At 42.8% G+C, this 21,369-nt stretch overlaps 1 protein-coding gene and 1 pseudogene across 1 annotated transcript; both read right to left on the bottom strand.

Moving 5' to 3' along the window:
* Nucleotides 1–2,383: 2,383 nt before the first annotated feature.
* Nucleotides 2,384–9,807, bottom strand: LOC115144536 (complex I assembly factor TIMMDC1, mitochondrial-like). The gene is made up of 9 exons (XM_065021538.1): nucleotides 9,783–9,807; nucleotides 9,161–9,346; nucleotides 9,110–9,117; nucleotides 8,914–9,002; nucleotides 8,724–8,767; nucleotides 3,500–3,551; nucleotides 3,158–3,174; nucleotides 2,889–3,015; nucleotides 2,384–2,809 (listed from the first exon to the last, which is right to left on the bottom strand). The coding sequence occupies exons 1-9, from the start codon at nucleotides 9,805–9,807 to the stop codon at nucleotides 2,671–2,673; spliced, it is 687 nt and encodes a 228-aa protein (XP_064877610.1). The 3' UTR covers nucleotides 2,384–2,670.
* Nucleotides 9,808–10,250: 443 nt separating this feature from the next.
* LOC115144525 (protein O-glucosyltransferase 1-like) lies at nucleotides 10,251–16,210 on the bottom strand (annotated as a pseudogene).
* Nucleotides 16,211–21,369: the final 5,159 nt, after the last annotated feature.

Genomic DNA, 21,369 nt, shown 5'->3' with positions numbered 1-21,369 from the left:
TTTTTATGAAAATATGTTGATCATTATTTCCCTAAGTTGGTAACCCGTTGTAAAAAAAAAAGTGATAATGCCCTAGAAGCTGACATTATCACTTAAACGTTTGATATGTCTCAGCCTCCAGTATTTATGCTGCAGTAGTTTGTGTGGGGGGGCTAGGGTCAGTTTGTTATATCTAGAGTACTTCTCCTGTCCTATTCGGTGTCCTGTGTGAATTTAAGTGTGCTCTCTCAGGGGACCATGCCTCAGGACTACCTGACATGATGACTCCTTGCTGTCCCCAGTCCACCTGACTGTGCTGCTGCTCCAGTTTCAACTGTTCTGTCTTATTATTATTGGACCATGCTGGTCATTTATGAACATTTGAACATCTTGGCCATGTTCTGTTATAAGCTCCACCAGGCACAGCCAGATGAGGACTGGCCACCCCACATAGCCTGGTTCCTCTCTATGTTTCTTCCTAGGTTTTGGCCTTCCTAGGGAGTTTTTCCTAGCCACCGTGCTTCTACACCTGCATTGCTTGCTGTTTGGGGTTTTAGGCTGGGTTTCTGTACAGCACTTTGAGATATCAGCTGATGTACGAAGGGCTATATAAATACATTTGATTTGATAGTAAGCGTTTCAATCACATCGCGTGAAGGAGTTCCCATAAATCGCTTGGCGACAGACTACTCAGAGAACCAAGGCTACATCCGTAACCCAACGTTGTTAGCGGGCACATGGCGATGTCAATATTGATGCAGTGAGACAAGGAACTGACAGTGGTGAGGTTTTCAACTGCACAAAATAGGTTGGTTTTCATTTGCATTTTCTCACGTTACCTCTGAGGTTGCTTTTCTATAGACACCTACCTTTCCAATGTTATTTCCGGTGCAGTGGGAATCCCATTAGCTTTGACAGCTTTACATACACACTGTAGGCGTAGAGATGTTATACAATCTATGCAAATGTACAGCAGCATGAATTGTTTTGGTAAAAAAAAATAAAAGCACGTCATAATTGTGTCTAAAACACGCTGCTCAGTGCCCTGAAAATAAATCCCATACATTCCTAATTGCATTCCAATCCAATTATTTAAATTGCACTGTAGGCTAGCCTTCAGCTGGGAGGTGAAGAGGAATGTATTTCTTTAGTAATAGCTCCGTGGAACAAAAGGAGACACTTGCGTTGCATTTCAACAGAAACTAATTTGCATAATAACGCTTACATCACTTGTTGATCTGAGGAGATTCCCTCTGATAGGACATGAAATGTGATTCATTCAGATGGCGCGCCAGGTAGTGGTTAGAGTGTTTGACTTGTGACTGAAAGGTTGCAAGATCGAATCCCAGAGCTGACGTGGTACAAAATCTGTCGTTGCAGTTAACCCACTGTTCCTATGCCGTCATTGAAAATAAGAATTTGTTCTTAACTGACTTACCTAGTTAAATTTAAAAAAGCATAACTTAATGACACACTAAAGCACATAGCTGTCACTGACCAAACCTTTAAAGTAGAATTAGAATGTTAGCTGTGGCTATATGTTGTCAGTCTGAGTCCTGTTCTGAGCCCCAGCTGTTACTGTGCCACATCTTGTTTACAGCAGGGGCTATGGTTGACCTAGTTGCTGCTGACAAGCCTAGGGGCCAACATCACAGACATGGAAACACACACACACAGATTGTAATTCAATTTGTATGTTTCTAGACACACGCTCCACTGTGATTAAGAAAGAATAAAGCAGGTCAATTCCATGCTAACAGAATGCTGAGACTCTGATTTTTCAATTCTAAATGTTTAACATTTTTCCAAAAACACATTTACTTGAACAGTGCAGATGCAAAGTTTGGTAACAGAAGGACGGCACAAACAGCACAAACCATTCTTCTGTTAACAAACTTTGAATTTGCACTGTTCTTCAAATGTTTTTGTAAATTGTTCAATGGAAATTGTTAAGTCGTCCTTGTGCATAGAGTTTTATGGTTTGTTTAACTTTGCAATCATTGGTTTTTGTTTGGCATACATTTTAAAAAATCGGAGTCAGCATCATTACCGTGGAATTGCCTAGCAGTCAGTTGCTTGATCATTTATCTGAACATAATGGCAATGTGATTGTCTTAACCTATACACTTGGCAGCCTAGCGGTTAAGAGCGTTGGGATAGTAGCCAAAAGGTCGCTGGTTTGAATCCCGAGCTGACTAAGTGAAAAATCTGTTGATGTGTGCTTGAGCAAGACACAACCCTAAGTTGCTCTGGATAAGGGCGTCTAGCTAAATGACGAAAATGTAGTGCTTTTCCTCAAAGTTCTACTGAATAATGGGACCACAACTTCAGACCCACTGGCTCTCAGCCTCATGTACTTTGCACACAATGTCATGACAAAGGCAGTGAATTTCAGACCTGAAGATACTGTGTCATTATTGGCATTTATATTAAATATGTTGGAAATCATTTAAAAGTTCCAGACAAAGCGATTACATTTACAGTATAAATCATAATACAGCATCAATACATATTTTGTTGAGCGAATAAGTAGGTCTCATTTTCCATTCAACAGGAGTAAACAGAACAGAGTAGTCAACATCAAAAGAAACCAGTATGTCCTCAGGGGTGAGGAAAGTCCCACCCACCATTGTCTGTCTGTGAGGATGGCTATGATTGGTATCGGAGTATTTCAGCTGCTGTCATTGGCTGTCAGTCTTGGGCCACGGACTCGTTCCATGGTAAACTGAGCAGCTCCTGGATCTTCTGTATGTCCTTGTCTACATCCTGGATCCGCCCACTGCTGCTCAAATCACCAATCAGGTCATCCGTCAACTGCAAACGGGCACTCCTTGAGGGCGTAGGAAAAAGTGAGTGAATACTAGGAGTAAAAAAGTGTGTGTGTGTGTTTTGATGCCCATGGAATGTACCATTCTGCCAGTTTTAGTTCATACAGCTCTCTGCGCTCCCTCCTCTCCCGGACTGTTTCTCCTGCCAATCCCTGCATGGTGCTGATCAGAGCTCCAGCCAATCCCTGCATGGCGATGATCAGAGCTCAAGCCAATCCCTGCATGGCGATGATCAGAGCTCCTGCCGGCACCCTGACAAGAGATGACATGAGCCGAGCTGACATCACCTTCATTCCAACATGTCAATGTTCTGCGTCACATTAAATTCTGTCACTGTGGCTGTCACTTACTCTCAGTAACCCTCAGACTGTTATACAATATAGAGAATTTGGCCAACTTTAGAGATGGACGCCATGTTGCTACCTCTCTGAGCATTTCACCCGATATCAACTACAGTTCTCATTCCAACCCCCCTAAACTCAGTTTAGCATGAAGAGCTGTGGTGGCTGTCACTCACTTAGTAACCCGCCCCGCCCCTATCACCTCATCCACGTGTCAGGACTATGAGGGAGGTAGGGGCAGACATTTGGAGCGTGATGTGTTATCTGATTAGCTGCCTGCTTTCATCCCCCCACGTTGCACCTGGCTGAGGCTGTGGGTGCTCCCGGGACTGTTTGCACACATCAAACACTCAGTCCAGGTGGCTGGGCACTGAGGCAGACATGAACAGCGCTCTGCTTCGCTCTGGAGACACAGCAACATGGATGTTGGATCACATACACCCAGTTCATTACTACTCTAAAAACCTTTACTGACACATTAGATATACATACAAATCAAAAGGGGAAGAGAGGCAGGAGAGGAAAAAGAGGGAGAAGACAGGTGAAGAGGAGAGGACAGAAGGGACTAGTGCAGCAGAGATAGAGGAAGCTGGATGGAGATGAAACGCTGGCGTAACAATGGGGTGGTAAAAATAGAGGGGCAGCTGCTGCCTTGGCCTCCCTCCCTGCTCTTCTGCCCAAAACACAACCCTCTGCAACGCACATGAGTCCCTCTGGCACCCAGCGCATGGTTAGGGGGAGGGAGGGGGCAGCTGGGTAGCAGAGGGGTTGCAGGGAGGGGGGCAGCTGGGTAGCAGAGGGGTTGCAGGGAGGGGGCGCAGCTGGCAGCCAGAGACTTGCTTCTCACATTCTTCAGGCTGTAGTATCTGGCTCCCTCAAATTGCTCCTCAAACCCTCAAATTGCTCCTCAAACCTCTTCACTGTAAACACTATTAGTCCAGGTAACCACTTTGTTCAAAACCAGCCCGTTATTTTGCCACTGAAAACCCTTATATCATATCCCACCCCATGGTTGCTCCTATGGCCGTGCCTGCCACCAGTCACCCAGAGACCCAGGTTCAGCCTGAATAGGCCTCCTGTCACAGCTGCTCAAACTCACACAGGTAGGAATGTCATACTCACACATTTACAAAATCACACTTACCAAGTGCCTTCAGAAAGTATTCACACCCTTGACTTATCCTACATTGTGTTACAGCCTGAATTCAAAAGAAAAAATGCTCACCCATCTAAACACAAGTGAAAACATGTTTTTAGAAATTAGCAAATGTATTGAAAATGAAATACAGAAATGTCTCATTTACATAAGTATTCACTCGAGTTAATACTTTGTAGAAGCACCTTTGGTGGGGATACAGCTGTGAGTCATCTTGGTTATGTCTGTATCAGCTTTGCACATCTGGATTTGGGGATTATTTCAACCTGTTAAGTGAGATGGGGAGCGGTGGTGTATTTCCACAGATTTTCAATGGGATTCAAGTCTGGGCCACTCAAGGACTTTCACAGTCTTGTTCTGAAGCCATTCCAGCATTGCTTTGGCTGTATGCTTGGGGTCATTGTCCTGTTGGAACGTAAATCTAAGGTTGTTTGCAATGAAGCAGGTTGTCATTAATGATTTGCCTGTATTTGTCTCCATTAATTGTTCCCTCTGTCCTTACCAGTCTCCCAGTCCATGCCACTGAAAAGCATCCCCATAGCATGATGCTGCCACCACCATGCTTTACGGTAGGGATGGTGTTAGATGGGTGATGAGCTGTGCCTGGTTTTCTCCAGACGTAGTGCTTTGCATTCAGGCCAAATCATCAGACTACAGAATCTTTTGAGTCTTTCACTCCAGGCGTGCTGTCATGTGCCTTTTTCTCAGGAGTGGCTTCCGTCAGGCCACTCTCCCATAAAGCCCGGATTTCCCAATGATGGAGACCACTGTGATCTTGGAAAATTTCATCACTAGAAATTGTTTTTATACCCTTCCCCAAGATATATGCTTCCTCACAATTCTCTCTCGAATATTTACTGTTATGCACTGTCAACTGTGGGGCTTTATATAGACAAGTGTGTTTCTTTCTAAATCATGTCCAAACAATTGAATTGGCCACAGGTGGACTCCAATCAAGTTGTAGCGACATTTCAAGGATGATCAAAGGAAATTGTATGCACCTGAGCTCAATTTGGAGTGTCATAGCAAATGGGCTTGAATACTCATGTAAATTAGATATGTTTTTCATTTTCAACAAATTTGCTGAAATATCTTAACATGTTTTCACTTTTTCCATTATGGGGTATTGTGTGTAGATGGGTGACAAATATTTAATCCATTTTGAATTCAAGTTGTAACACAACAAAATGTAGAATAATTGAAGGGGTATGAATACTTTCTGAAGACACTGTAGGAAAAGTATTCATTATCAGCGTTTTCTTATCTAATAAATTATATCATAATTAACAGTATATATCAACAATTATTTCACTAGGACCCATTTATACTAAAACACTATCGTAATGATATTTTCATAAATCACAAGACTCATATACAGTGTCTTCGGAAAGTATTCAGACCCCTTGACTTTTTCCACATTTTGTTACATTACACCCTTGTCCTAAAGTGGATAAAATAAATAAAAAATCTTCAGCAATCTACACACAATACCCCATAATGACAAAGCAAAAATAGTTTTGCAAATGTATTAAAAATAAAAAACAGAAATACCTTATTTACATAAGTATTCAGACCCTTTGCTATGAGAATCAAAATTTAGCTCAGGTGCATCCTGTTTCCATTGATCATCCTTGAGATGTTTCTACAACTTGATTGGACTTGGGGCGGCAGCAAGTAGCCTGGTGGTTAGAGCGTTGGGCTAGTAACCGAAAGGTTGCAAGATCGAATCCCCGAGCTGACAAGATAAAAATCTTCGTTCTGCCCCTGAACAAGGCAGTTAATTAAATTGATTGGACAGGATTTGGAAAGGCACACATCAGTCTATATAATGTCCCACAGTTGACAGTGCATGTCAGAGCAAAGACCAAGCCGTGAGGTCGAAGGAATTGTCCGGAGAGCTCCGAGACAGGATTGTGTCGAGACACAGATCTGGGGAAGGGTACCAAAACATTTCTGCAGCATTGAAGGTCCCCAAGAACACAGTGGCCTCCATCATTCTTAAATGGAAGAAGTTTAGAACCACCAAGACTCTTCCTGGAGAGAAGGGCCTTGGTCAGGGAAGTGATCACGGGAAGGTCACTCTGACAGAGCTCTACAGTTCCTCTGTGGAGATGGGATAACCTTTTAGAAGGACAGCCATTTCTCTCACTCCTCAGTAAAAGGCACATGACAGCCCACTTGGAGTTTGCCAAAAGGCACCTAAAGGCAAAAAACCCCCAAGATTCTCTGGTCTGAATGCCTGAATGCCAAGCGTCATGTCTGGAGGAAACCTGGCACCCTCCCTATGGTGAAGCATGGTGGATTGAGGGAGAGATGAATGGAGCAAAGTACAGAGAGATCCTTGATGAAAACCTGCTCCAGAGCACTCAGTAGACTGGGGCAAAGTTTCACCTTCCAACAGCACTGCCTGGTATGGCAACTGCTCGGCCTCCGACCTCAAGGGAATACAGAGGGTAGTGCGAACGGCCCCGTACATCACTGGGGCCAAGCTTCCTGCCATCCAGGACCTCTATACCAGGCAGTGTCAGAGGAAGGCCCTAAAAACTTGAACATCTCTGGAGAGACCTGAAAATAGCTGTGAAGCAACGTTCCCCATCCAACCTGACAGAACTCTCCAAATACAGGTGTGCCAAGCTTGTAGCATCATACCCAAGAAGACTGGCTGTAATTGCTTCAACAAAGTTCTCAGTAAATGGTCTGAATAAGAATGTAAATGTGATATTTCTGGTTTTGCTTTGACACTATGGGTTATTGTGTGTAGATTGGTTAGGGAAAAAACTATTTAATCAATTTTAGAATAAGGCTGTAACCTAACAAAATGTGGGAAAAGTGAAGGGTCTGAATACTTTCCGAAGGCAATGTAGGCAATTCAAGGGTTTTTCTTTATTTTCTACATTGTAGAATAATAGTGAAGACATCGAAACTATGAAATAACACATATGGAATCATGTAGTAACCAAAAAAGTGTTAACCAAATCAAAATATATTTTGATAAAAATATAGCCACCCTTTGCCTTGATGACAGCTTTGTACACTCTTGGCATTCTCTCAACCAGCTTCATGAGGTAGTCACTTGAAATGCATTTCAATTAACAGTTGTACCTTGTTAAGTTAATTTGAGGAATTTCTTTCCTTCTTAGTGCGTTTGAGCCAATCAGTTGTGTTGTGACAGGGTAGGGGTGGTATACAGAAGATAGCCCTATTTGGTAAAAGACCAAGTCTATATTATGTCAAGTACAGCTCAAATAAGCAAAGAGAAACGACAGTCCATCATTACTTTAAGACATGAAAGTCAGTCAATGTGGAACATTTCAAGAACTTTTAAAGTTTCTTCAAGTGCAGTCGCAAAAAACATCAAGCGCTATGATGAAACTGGCTCTCAGGAAAGGACGACCCGACACAGGAAAGGAAGACCCAGAGTTACCTCTGCTGCAGAGGATACGTTCATTAGTTACCAGCCTCAGGAATCGCAGCCCAAATAAATTCTTCACTGAGTTCAAGTAACAGATACATCTCAACACCAACTGTTCAGAAGAGACTGCGTGAATCAGGCCTTCATTGTCAAATTTCTGCAAAGAAACCACTACTAAAAGGACACCAATAATAAGAAGAGACTTGCTTGGGCCAAGAAACATGAGCAATGGACATTAGACCGGTGGAAAATGTGAGATTTTTGGTTCCAACTGCCGTGTCTTTGTAAGAAGCAGAGTAGGTGAACAAATGATTGCAGCATTTGTAGTTCCCACCATGAAGCATGGAGGAGGTGTGATGGTGTGCTTTGCTGGTGACACTGTCGGGTGATTTATTTAGAATTCAAGGCACACGTAACCAGCATGGCTACCACAGCATTCTGCAGCGATACACTATCCCATCTGGTTTGCGCTTAGTGGGGCTGGCATTTGTTTTTCAAAAGGACAATGACCCAACACACCTCCAGGCTGTGTAAGGGCTATTTGACCAAGAAGGAGAGTGATGGAGTGCTGCATCAGATGACCTGGCCTCCACAATCACCCGACCTCAACCCAATTGAGATGGTTTGGGATGAGTTGGACCACAGAGTGAAGGAAAAGCAGCCAACAAATGCTCGGCATATGTGGGAACTCCTTCAAGACTGTTGGAAAAGCATTCCTCATGAAGCTGGTTGTGTGTGCAAAGCATTCATCAAGGCAAAGGGTGGCTACTTTGAACACTTTTTAGGTTACTATATGATTCCATATGTGTTATTTAATAGTTTTGCTGTCTTCACTATTATTCTACAATGTAGAAAATAGTAAAAATAAAGAAAAACCCTTGAATGAGTAGGTGTGTCCAAGCTTTTGACTGGTACTCTATGTCTTGTGAATTATTACTGTAAAGTCATTGAATAAGTGTGGGTGTGTATAATACATTGAGGCATCCTCTCCATTTGAAGTAACTCACCTCCTGCGTAGTGGCTGAGGGTATACTTGTCTCTGCACACAGTGCTGGCAGAACACACACACACACACACACACACACACACACACACACACACAGCGAGAGAATCAACCAATGTCAATCAGCACAGGAGAACAAACTAATATAGTGGCCACATAGGAAAGAGTCCCATAGCCATGTAGTCATTGTTTACTTGAATAATGTGACGAAGGCTGCTACTCTCCAGCTCCACCTCCAGCCGTACCGCACAAAGCCCCGGATGGCTGCGTTATGGGCAGAACGCTGGGGGAGACACAAACAATAGGAGAGAGGCGTCACGGTCATAAATTACTCCCTGCCGAAGAGATCCTTGATGCAGTCCCATCCAGTGTCTGGGAACTCTGGCTTACCCACGAGGCTGGGTAGGGGGGAGGGGATCTGTACCGGGGCAGGCGTCACACTGTCAGCTGCATGGACCCTGGGGAGGAGGCGGCCCAGGGAGGGCATGGCTAGCTGGAGACCCCGCAGTGGTCCGGTGCAGAGGGTGCCCTGGGGGGCCGAGGCTGCCTGCTGACATGGGGCTGGGGACACCCAGGGCCGTCCAGGAGGATGCATCATGAACGCTTCACCAGCAATGGGAGCTGGATCTGAGAACACATGGCCAGGAGCTAGGATGTTACAGCTAATCCTTCTGCTAAATAAATGCCTTTTGGGCAGATGAAGAGAGAGCAAATGTACAAGATACATACACAGTGCAACAGCTGTTTTAATACCGCATCTGACATTGCAGTCATTGTTGATATATGCATATTATGTACTGTATGAAGTAGAGTGTGCAATATTCTAAAATACAATACCTACTGTACATTTTCAGGGTTGGTATTTATTGTTATGGAACTTTAACACTTGCTGGAACATTGACAAATAATGTCTACACTGGTTGGAAGTGACATGTGGGTCAACAACACCCAAGCCAAAGTAAAGGTGATCACTTACGTTATGTAGCTATCGTATGAAGCAGAACGACACTCGATACAATGTTACGTTTGCATTCAAGTGGAGCAGGTGAGGTGACACGGTTACCAAAGACGGTACATGTCTTCACCATAACTTCACGTTCTCAAAGCATATTGTTCCATGCGAAGCAGGCAGCGAGATAAGGGGGCTTCATCATGCTAACTGTGTAAGCTGTTCAGCAGTTCCGTGCTTTATGAAGCAGTCTATTATTTGTCTAACGTAGTTAATCATTGTTATATCACAGACTACGTTTGAACGGTTAAATTGTTTACCGAGTATTTACCTATTTAATGTGAAATGTCCTTGTATTTTGTTTTTCTGCTTCTGCTTTCCACCCGCACACCGCTGAACTGCTAGCTGGTAAATTGAAGATATTTAGTTGGAGAGCACCCCCTTCAGGTGGAGGACCAAACATACACATTATACGGAGACCATTCTGAATTTACTTGAGATTTGAATGGTTTATTAGAGGTAAAAAATGATACATTCGATATAAAATGTTATTGCATCATATCACAACATTGTCATTGTGTTTCATGCCAAAAAATAGCATCAATTACTGTTAATTAAAGGCCAACAGACAAACCAAAACCATTCCACTGATTTTGCAGGTGAATCACCTGCCATTGATAGTACAATTTCTGTGCATACAATACTCTGACTAACCATGAAGATCACGTCATATGTTTTGACCACAAGCTGAACATAGTTTTTTGGCATTGTACCTCTTACTCTTTGGTCAAGACAATACACAGCACAAAGTACCTTCCATATGTGTGTGCCACAGCTGTAGAATCAGAGAACTATAACACATACATTCTACGATGGGAATACTAGAACATATTCAACATTTCGGGACCATTGTGGCTTATACTCATCTTTTCCAAGACAGGTCCAAGTAAAGTAGTGTAGTGACAGTGGGTTTGACATGTCATTCTACATGAATGAATAATGTTCTATTGGCACTTGGTGTTGAGTGTAGTTATTTACTGCTTAATATGTAGTGTTTCAAGCTACATCGTATCTCTACAGTATATGGCAATGGTTGTGCATTATTCTTCTTAAACAGAGGCAACACTCTTGAGGTGAGGAGTGTTTTGGTTGTGTTTGTAGTTGAATGGACCACTGGAAATCAAATGGAAGATGTAAGTATCAACTCCTGAGCAGTATACAGGGCTTCGGTCACACACTAGAGGGCAGTAAGGGAAAGCTGTTGGAAAATAGCCTTTTAGGTGTAATTTCCCAGAAACAACCAATTTCATTGATTTTTCACACAATTTCAGTGTGGGGTGAGATAGTAGAAATCAGTTGATGGCAAACGCTATCAAGCTCTTCCTAAATCCTCTACTCTAAGTTCCTTTCAAGGCATAAAGTCACTGATATTTTGAGCATGGAAAGACTAAATACCAGGCCTGGGTTAAAATAAATGTGTATTTGATCATTTGTTATTTAAATACTTAAATACAGAGAAAATAAGTATTTTCAAATAATGCGGCCCGAATCAACTACTTCTATTGGAATTATTTGAAAGTATTTTCAAATAACTTCCTATAAACAGCCTACTATTTGAAAGTACTGTATTTTCAGAGGGTTTGCGTTAAATGCAGAAGACACATTTCAGTTGTACAACTGAATAGGTATCCCCCTTTCAAATACTAATTTCAACAACAACAATAATCTAATACCTGGACTAAATGCATGGGAGTGTATTTGAGTATCTTCAAATACTTTCCAAGTGTATTTCCAAATACACTCCAATATTCAACTACTATATTTGAAAGTAATTATAATACCCTAAACAGTATTTGAACCCAGGTCTGCTAAATACAAACTGTAAACCGTGTGATAGAACCAACATATACAGTATCCTACTCTTTCTGTGTGCTAATCCCAATGGTCATTTCAATCCCAAATAGCCACTTTCTTCTTATAGCGTTTTTTCAACTCCTAAATCTTCTATAACACAATACTTTAAAAAAAAGGTACTCCATTACATCTAACCATATGGAGAATCTATGGGGAGACCACAGCCTAAATGTGAAGACCAGCAATTCTTCATTCTAAGACCAGCATTAGGGACATTAATAAGCAGTGTGAACAAATATCAATCTGCAGCTATCTATTGACTGGATCTCCATATAGTCTAGACAGTTATGACACACAGCCAAGCCAGATGGGTCACCTGAGGTCAGAGAGGTCCTGTTTGACAGGGATGTAGTGTACCCAGGGTAGCAGCTGGGGATAGAAGAACTCCATCCACTCCCTCCCTACATGGAAGACCAGAGAGCCACACAGGAACAGGTGCTTGAGGCGGAAGCTGGCCGCCACGCCCCGGAAGTTAAACAGGTACCTGAGGGGTTAGAGGTCAGATGATGAGGTAGGAATTGTGGTGGAAATCACAATGTGTACAGGGTAAGGAAAAAGTTAACCCTGTCCTTGGTAACTGGTAGTCTGTAACAGGTGGGGCCACGATTTGGAGCCCTGGCCTTACGTGCAAATGTAACTGAAGCTGACAATGCACACCTGTAGTGTTTCATACCATAGCTGAAGGTGTAAGATAAATAACCAGGGTTAATTAACTGACCTTTGAAACAAGTAACGAAAGTTTCCCTCTCAAGTCATGAAAACCAGGGCCATGTTTACTCAGTCAATCTATAAAATCTCTGAAGCTAAAAACATTTTTTTTTAACAAGTCTAATTTTAGAGTGAAGCCACATCTATGCACTTGATGTAAAACATTGTATACACAAAACCAAGCGCAATACATTTCCACCATAATATCTTGTTCTTACTTGTATTGACAGTGCTCCACCAGGGGAATCTCCTGAGCTGGTGGTCTACCTAGTGTGTCCTTGGCAAAAAATAAGAAGATATTGAACAGTTGTTGATATTGCGGTCGAAAAACATAGCACTGCTCTCAGTGCATTTCAAGCGGCAGGTAGCCTAGTGGTTAGAGTGTTGGGCCAGTAACCGAAAGGTTGCTAGATCGAATCCCAGAGCTGACAAGGTAAAAAAAAAATGTTGTTCTGTCCCTGAACAAGGCAGTTAACCCACTGTTCCTAGGTCGTCATTGTAAATAAGAATTTGTTCTTAACTTACTTGCCTTGTTAAATAAAAAAGCCACTGTCACACAGACATTTGCATTGGTAGTTCCAGATAGACTTCCAGGCCTGGTTCTTGGTGTACTCAGCATCCACCAGGTCTGGAGCCTCTCTGGACCAGGGGGTCCCTCTCAGGACTAGTCCTGGAGCCTCTGAAGAATCCTCTGGACTCCTTCCTCTTCCAGGGCCACTGTGCTGCCGATCTAAGACAGTGTTTGTGAATAACAGAGAAAATGATCTGGTAGTATAAATAAAATACAAATGTTTCCTTGTACCACAAGTAGGTCAACCCTACTTTTTAAGAGGTCCCATCATCCATTCCAGTGGGATATATGGGCCCCCCTCCCAAAACGTCCAGGCAGGATACATGATGTCATGGTAGTCAGCAGTCTAAATGCACACAACACACTTTAATTTTACACTAACAAATGCCATCACATTGGACAACTCTCTTTTACTACTTCCAACAAATATATCTAATGTACAAAAGTAAAAACATATTTCGAAATAACATAAACAAGCAACACTGTTGTGTGTGTATGTGTGTGATGAGGACATGCATGGTTGCAGAGCTGACCTTACTGAAAGACAGGACAGGCAGGATAGGCTGCACCCAGCCTGGCACCTGAGGGTAGTCCCACACGTCCTCCACGTCACGTCTGTCAATCACCTGCAGGATGAAGTGCTCCACCCCACTACACCTAAACCAATCAGAGAGACAGGCGGGTGAGACATGACACTACACCTAAACCAACCAGAGAGACAGGCGGGTGAGACATGACACTAAACCAATCAGAGAGACAGGCGGGTGAGACATGACACTACACCTAAACCAACCAGAGAGACAGGCGGGTGAGACATGACACTAAACCAATCAGAGAGACATGATGACGGTATCATATTAACTAGCTCGCTACTGATATTGGCCTAAAGATAATAAATGTTACTAAATGATCGACCACTAATTAATGGACCACATTTATCATACAAAACCAGGGTCTGACTTCTAAGCTTGATGAGAAACACTTGCGCACACACAAACTCAAATTTGTACACAGACTAATTGTAATGTTTTTATTTCCTCACCTGGCTGGGAACATACAGTTCTGTTCCCGACACAGTTTACCATTAATGATTTGGTAATGGGTGCCCACACCACGACAAAGCGTGTCCGTCATGAGCTCCTCAGACACTCCCTCTCTGAAGGGTCGTAGGTTATCATTCAAGACACTGGATGGATTGAGGACAATGGAGAGAGAATGAAAGATCTGCTCTAACAAGGTAAACAACGGCTTTTTGGTAAAAAGCTGAAACCCTTTTGTATAGCAATATTGTTTTCATGGGGAGGAACATCTGTTCTCCTGCATGCATTAACTGCAGTTGTATGGGCTGCAAGGCTTGTATTGTTGCGTGGCTTTGGTGATATTTTCAAGGTATATCTGCCACCTGTCACCATTACCTAATAAAACAGAGCTTGTTAGGCAAAGAGCATGCACTTCCTGGACTACTGAAATACAGATCAGTATGCATGATTGCTTACACACTGAAAGCCTGTGGCAAAGGCTACTTACACTGCCTTGGGTTGTAAATATGGGATAAGCTGCACACTAGTATTTAGAAGAGACTGAGGTCAGGAAAGGCAACCTGGTCTCAGAGCATTTCGTATTATTCTGTACATAAATCTAAGACACTCCATTTCATATGATATGTTACAAATTGCAATTAATATGATATGTTACGTATTCCAATTTGTTGTGACTAACATTAGCTAGGTGGTTAACTTTAGCTAGCGGTTTGGGTTAAGGTTAAGATTTAGGTTTGCTAACCTTTTTAAAGTAGTTGCAAAGTTGCTAGTTAGCTAAAATTGTCCATGATGAGATTTGAACTCGCAACCTTTGGGTTCCTCGACATTTGCGTTATATGCCCACCGGACCAACCACCCTCCATTCGTTTTTCCCTTGAGTAACCTTCTGTCTTATGTAACCATACTAAACGTAAAATACTGTATTTTACTAATTTACTATGTTATGATTTACATTTACTATGTTACATCTAGTCTATGAGACCAGGCTGGGTTAGGGTAAACATAAGATAATCCGAAGTAACATTACTACAAGTAGCGTTACTACAAGTAACGAAGCTAGCACCAATTAGCCTGGAACTAGCCCATGCTAGGCCCCTATCCCGGCTAGCAGAAGGCCAACAGCCACTCTTAGGCTATAATACCCTTTTTGCCAACTGACCCGGACCCCCTTCTACTGCCGGTACGGGACACGGAACCCCGCCGATTCTTCACGACTGGACTACCGACGAAATCTGCTCGATGGGGTACTTAAACTGACTAGCCCGCTAACGTTAGCTGTCTAGAGCACACCGGACTGTTAGCTTAAGAGGCTCATTGGACAAATTCTTCGGCCACTATACCTATTTTGCCAATTGGCTTGGTTTACCACACGGAGCCCTGCTGATCCGTCTGCTGACATATTCAGCACGAGGGGGCCACAACAGACTTTCTTCCGTCGCGACGTCCTTCTAAGTTGCCTTCTGCTAGCTGCTAGCCACGGCCCTCTAGCTGCCTGAAGCCACTCACTGGACTCCCATGAATACTCGGCTACGCATGCCTCTCCCTAACGTCAATATGCCTTGTCCATTGCTGTTTTGGTTAGTATTTATTGCCTTATTTCACTGTAGAACCTCTAGCCCTGCTCAATACACCTTAGTGAACACTTTAATTCCACCTCCAACACATTCAGTGACATCACCTGGTTTTCATTGTCACTCTATGCACAGGTTTACCCCCACTGTATTCACATCCTACCATACCTTTGTCTGTACATTATGCCTTGAATCTATTCTACCGCACCCAGAATTCTGTTGCTTTTACTCTCTGGTCTGAACGAACTAGGCGACCAGTTCCTTTAGCCGTACCCTTATCCTACTCCTCCTCTGTTCCTCTGGTGATGTGGAGGTTAACCCAGGCCCTGCAGTGCCTAGCTCCACTCCTATTCCTCAGGCTCTCTCATTTGTTGACTTCTGTAACCTTAAAAGCCTTGGTTTCATGCATGTTAACATTAGAAGCGTCCTCCCTAAGTTTGTTTTATTCACTGCCCTAGCACACTCTGCCAAACCGGATGTCCTAGCCATGTTTGAATCCTGGCTCAGGAAGACTACCAAAAACCCTGACATTTCCATCCCTAACAATAACATTTTCCGACAAGATAGAACTGCCAAAAGGGGCGGAGTTGCAATCTACTGCAGAGTTCTGTCTTACTATCCAGGTCTGTACCCAAACAATTTGAGCTTCTATTTTAAAAATCCACCTTTCCAGAAACAAGTCTCACTGTTGCTGCTTGCTATAGGCCACTCTGCCCCCAGCTGTGCCCTGGACACCATATGTGAACTGACTGCCCCCCATCTGTCTTCAGGGCTCGTGCTGCTAGGTGACCTAAACTGGGACATGCTTGACACCCCGGCCATCCTAGAATCTACAGATTTGGGTTTACAGATTTGGGGTTGTTGATGCCCTCAATCTCACACAAATGATCAATGAACCCACCAGGTACAACCCCAAATCTGTAAACACGGGCACCCCCATAGATATCATCCTAACGAACTTGCCCTCCAAATATACCTCTGCTGTTTTCAAACAAGATCTCAGCGATCACTGCCTCATTGCCTGCATCCGTAATGGGTCCGCGGTCAAACGACCACCCCTCATCACTGTGAAACGCTCCCTAAAACACTTCAGCAAGCAGGCCTTTCTAATCGACCTAAGCATGCCCCTTTCAAAAAATGTCGAACCAGGAACAGATATAGCCCTTGGTTCTCTCCAGACCTGACTGCCCTTGACTAGCACAAAAACATCCTGTGGCGTTCTGCATTAGCATTGAATAGCCCCCGTGATATGCAACTTTTCAGGGAAATTAGGAACCAATATACACAGGCAGTTAGGAAAGCTAAGGCTAGCTTTTTCAAGCAGAAATTTGCATCCTGTAGCACAAATTCAAAATAGTTCTGGGACACTGTAAAGTCCATTGAGAATAAGAGCACCTCCTCCCAGCTGCCTCCCCGATTTCTCCTTCACCCAAATCCAGATAGCTGATGATCTGAAAGAGTTGCAAAATCTGGACCCCTACAAATCAGCTGGGCTAGACAATCTGGACCATCTCTTTCTAAAATTATCTGCCAAAATTGTTGCAAACCCTATCACTAGCCAGTTCAACCTCTCATATCGTCTGAGATTCCCAAAGATTGGAACGCTGCAGCGGTCATCCCCCTCTTCAAAGGGGGAGACACTCGAGACCCAAACTGCTACAGACCTAGATCTATCCTACCCTGCCTTTCTAAGGTCTTCAAAAGCCAAGTTAAAAAACAGATTACCGACCATTTCGAATCTCACCGTACCTTCTCCGCTATGCAATCTGGTTTCAGAGCTGGTCATGGGTGCACCTCAGCCAAGTGACAGGTCCTAAATGATATCATAACTGCCATCGATAAGAGACATTACTGTGCAGCCGTATTCATCGACCTGGCCAAGGCTTTCGACTCTGTCAATCACCACATTCTTATTGGCAGACTCAATAGCCTTGGTTTCTCAAATGATTGCCTCGCCTGTTTTACCAACTACTTCTCTGATAGAGCTCAATGTGTCAAATCGGAGGGCCTGTTGTCCGGACCTCTGGCAGTCTCTATGAGGGTGTCATAGGGTTCAATTCTCGGGCCAACTCTTTTCTCTGTATACATCAATGATGTCGCTCTGTATACATCAATGATGTCGCTCTTGCTGCTGGTGATTCTCTGATCCACCTCCACGTAGACGACACCATTCTGTATACTTCTGGCCCTTCGTTGGACACTGTGTTAACTAACCTCCAGACGAGCTTCAATGCCATACAACTCTCCCTCCGTGGCCTCCAACTGCTCTTAAATGCAAGTAAAACTAAATGCATGCTCTTCAACCGCCCGTCCAGCACCACTACTCTGGACGGCTCTGACTTAGAATATGTGGATAACTACAAATACCTAGGTGTCTGGTTAGACTGTAAACTCTCCTTGATGACTCACATTAAGCATCTCCAATCCAAAATTAAATCCAGAATCGGCTTACTATTTCGCAACAAAGCATCCTTCACTCATGCTGCCAAACATACCCTTGTAAAACTGACCATCCTACCGATCCTCGACTTTGGCGATGTCATTTATAAAATAGCCTCCGACACTCTACTCAACAAATTTGATGCAGTCTATCACAGTGCCATCCGTTTTGTCACCAAAGCCCCATATACTACCCACCACTGCAACCTGTACGCTCTCGTTGGCTGGCCCTCGCTTCACTCTCGTCGCCAAACCCACTGGCTCCAGGTCATCTACAAGTCTCTGCTAGGTAAAGCCTTGCCTTATCTCAGCTCACTGGTCACCATAGCAGCACCCACTTGTAGCACGCGCTCCAGCAGGTATATCTCACTGGTCGCCCCCAAAGCCAATTCATCCTTTGGCCGCCTTTCCTTCCAGTTCTCTGCTGCCAATGACTGGAACAAACTGCAAAATTCACTGAAGCTGAAGACTCATATCTCCTTCACTAGCTTTAAGCACCAGCTGTCAGAGCAGCTCACAGATCACTGCACCTGTACATAGTGTTATGAGAATTATGTTCTCAATGTTCATAAACTGAACCTCAATTAACTACTCAGTCTGAAACCCAGAATTTATAAGATAGTGGTTGAAATGAAAACCGAGGCCCAGCCATCAATAGTCGAATGTTTATTCACGAGGACGTCCTAGTCCGTTGTACAAAACGATCCATTCTTATACTGGCTCCTTATGCACATACCTTCACACACAAACAGCAGGTATCCTATGCACATACTGTATCACTACCCAGCCAACAAAGATTAGGGAGACGGTGAGAAGTACTCCCTGTCCTCCCCCAAGATTAAGGAGACCCTGAGAAGTACTCCCCGCCCCTCCCAAATCTCTGAGGCCTAGCCAGGTCGGCACCGAATTTTGCTCAGACAGTCTGTGTTTAAGATACTATAAAGATATTTTGTACAGATATATTTTACCCTAATTCTGACTAAAACTACACACATCATTAATTATAATTTTACTTACTAAAACTACACACATCAGATTATAATTTTAGGATTCTAATAATTTTCATAGAATTATAAGGTTTCAGAGTGAATTATTTCATCATTATCTTTCAACATTTTTTTTTTCTTCACATAGCCAATCTGTAAATAGCCCATCCAACTACCTCATCCCCAAACTGTGTTTATTTATTTATCTTGCTCCTTTGCACCCCAGTATCTGTACTTGCACATTCATCTTCTGCAAATCTACCATTCTGCAAATCTACCATTCCAGTGTTTAATTGCTATATTGTAATTACTTCGCCACCATGGCCTATTTATTGCCTTAACTCCCTTATCTTACCTCATTTGCACTCACTGTATAGACTTTTTGTTTTCTTTTTTATACTGTATTATTGACTGTATGTTTGTTTATTCCATGTGTAACTCTGTGTTGTTGTATGTGTCGAACTGCTATGCTTTATCTTGGCCAGGTCGCAGTTGCAAATGAGAACTTGTTCTCAACTACCCTACCTGGTTAAATAAAGATGGGGGAAAAAGTGACAGACCTGTTGCATTACATTAACTAACCTTAGCTAAAGTAACAGTTTGAGCCACACCGTTAATCCAAGTTCCTATTTTTTTTAAAGGGTGCCTTGGGAAAACTCTGTATCCGATATTGTATTAAGATTTCTGCTAAAAATGAAGAAATATATATTATTTCGCATGCAACCAGTTGTTTCTACTTGCTACGTTAGCTAACTTAGCCCAGTTAACGTTAGCTAACAAACTAACTAGCTGGGATGAAACCCGGCCACAATGAAATCAACTCCACAAAACTGTAAAGTTAGAAGAGGGATGAAGAGCCACGGCAGCTTCGTTTTCTTCGCTCAGACAGTTAGCAATGACTGATGCTTGGTCAGCCTCTAGTTGGGTCTGAAAACACTTACCGTAATTACAGGTTTTGACGTATCTCCCCGTAATATTGTGACCATTTTGTGTGTGTTCTGTCACCCTGGTCTCATAGACTAGATTTAACATAGAAAACGTAAATCCGAGACACCCAAATTAGTATGATATATTATGTTTGGTATAGTTACATAAAACAGGTTACTGAAAGCTACAATATTTTTAATTTGGAAATATATTTCACAACGATTTAGATGGTACAATGATTCTCTACACAATGACTGCTTGTTTTGTTACATAAACTGAAATTAGGCGAACTATTCGAATTTTAGCAACCAGGAAATGGCAGAGCTATTACTGCATAGTGCCTCTTTATTAAAGAAGCACTATGCAGAAATCGCTCCTCCATTTCCTGGTTGCTAAATTCTAATAGTTCGCCTAATCTCATGACGGATAACTTTAGCATTTTAGCCACTTTGCAAATACTTAACATGTTAGCTAACTTTAACCATTTAACCTAACTCCTAACTCTATCCTTAACTCCTAACCTTAACTCCTAGCCACCTAGTTTATGTTAGCCACAACAAATTGGGATTCATAACATATTGTACGAATTGCAATTCGGAACATATCATACGAAATGGATGATGGACATCCACAAATTAATACATACCATAGGAAACGTAACATATCGTACTACATGGCGGGAGACAGATTTCCTTTAACTATGTTTACATGTAGCTCTGAGTCCAGGTTGGTTCTGTACATTGCTTCTTTTTGTTTCAATGGAAAGAGGCCTCAATCTGCTGCTCACTTGATTTGAATTTGATCAAACACAAAACGCATTCAATCACAGTTATGTACACACCCTTGTTCCACGCTGTTAGTCCTCCTGACAAATATAGGACACAGACATATTACATTTGTAAACTTTTCTCTCATGTCTTAGATGGCATTGTAAGTGTTATTTCAGCCCTCTCTACCCGGCCGTGGAGCTACATTACACAATGAACAAATCTGTATTCAGTACGCTCATCTGCACCATGGTAACACATTGTTAGTCTGGGTACCAGTCTGTTAAGATATCATTCCACTCCTTGCCATTTGGCATATGACACGAAGTACAAGGATTGGAATGTTAGCTAAACACACTGTGGCTTCCTTAGCACAAACAGTGGCTTGTGTGAGGGCAATGATTACATTTCCTTCACATTGTAGATCAGGCTTTAGACCTATTATTCTTTAAACACTCTACTGTATTAGGATAACATGCATTGCTGTAACAGCACTTCACATTACTGAAAACACACTCATTGCTAAAATAATGGGGATCCTGATCAACTTCTCTCCTCCGCCCCACACCCCAACTCCTTGGCTATTCCCCCGACAGCTAGAGAGATGTTTCATCATGTCAGGCGCTGATAGAGAGACAGTGGAAACCCCCTGGGGTTCTCCTATCTATCTGTCCTCTTTTCTGCAGCCCAACAGTTATTTTAAGCCCAGAAACAACTGGCCTCCTAAAAATACCCCGAAAGTGCGATAGAAAGGTGATCACTTGCTATTTTATTGTGA

Source organism: Oncorhynchus nerka, linkage group LG2 (genome assembly GCF_034236695.1).
Source record: "Oncorhynchus nerka isolate Pitt River linkage group LG2, Oner_Uvic_2.0, whole genome shotgun sequence".
Taxonomy (NCBI): Eukaryota; Metazoa; Chordata; class Actinopteri; order Salmoniformes; family Salmonidae; genus Oncorhynchus; species Oncorhynchus nerka.
This window is presented reverse-complemented; position numbering and strand designations above follow the sequence as displayed.

Bases quoted from the DNA above. Each gene is read 5' to 3' on its own strand.
- LOC115144536 (XM_065021538.1), bottom strand. From the start codon at position 9,807: ATGGTGAAGACATGTACCGTCTTTG. The intron at 8,768-8,913 runs GTAAACAATGAC...GTGTTCTGCCAG, and splicing joins GCCTTCGTCACATTATTCAA to CACTGTGTGCAGAGACAAGT. The intron at 3,552-8,723 runs GTGAGTTACTTC...CTGTGTCTCCAG, and splicing joins CCTCAGCCACTACGCAGGAG to AGCGAAGCAGAGCGCTGTTC.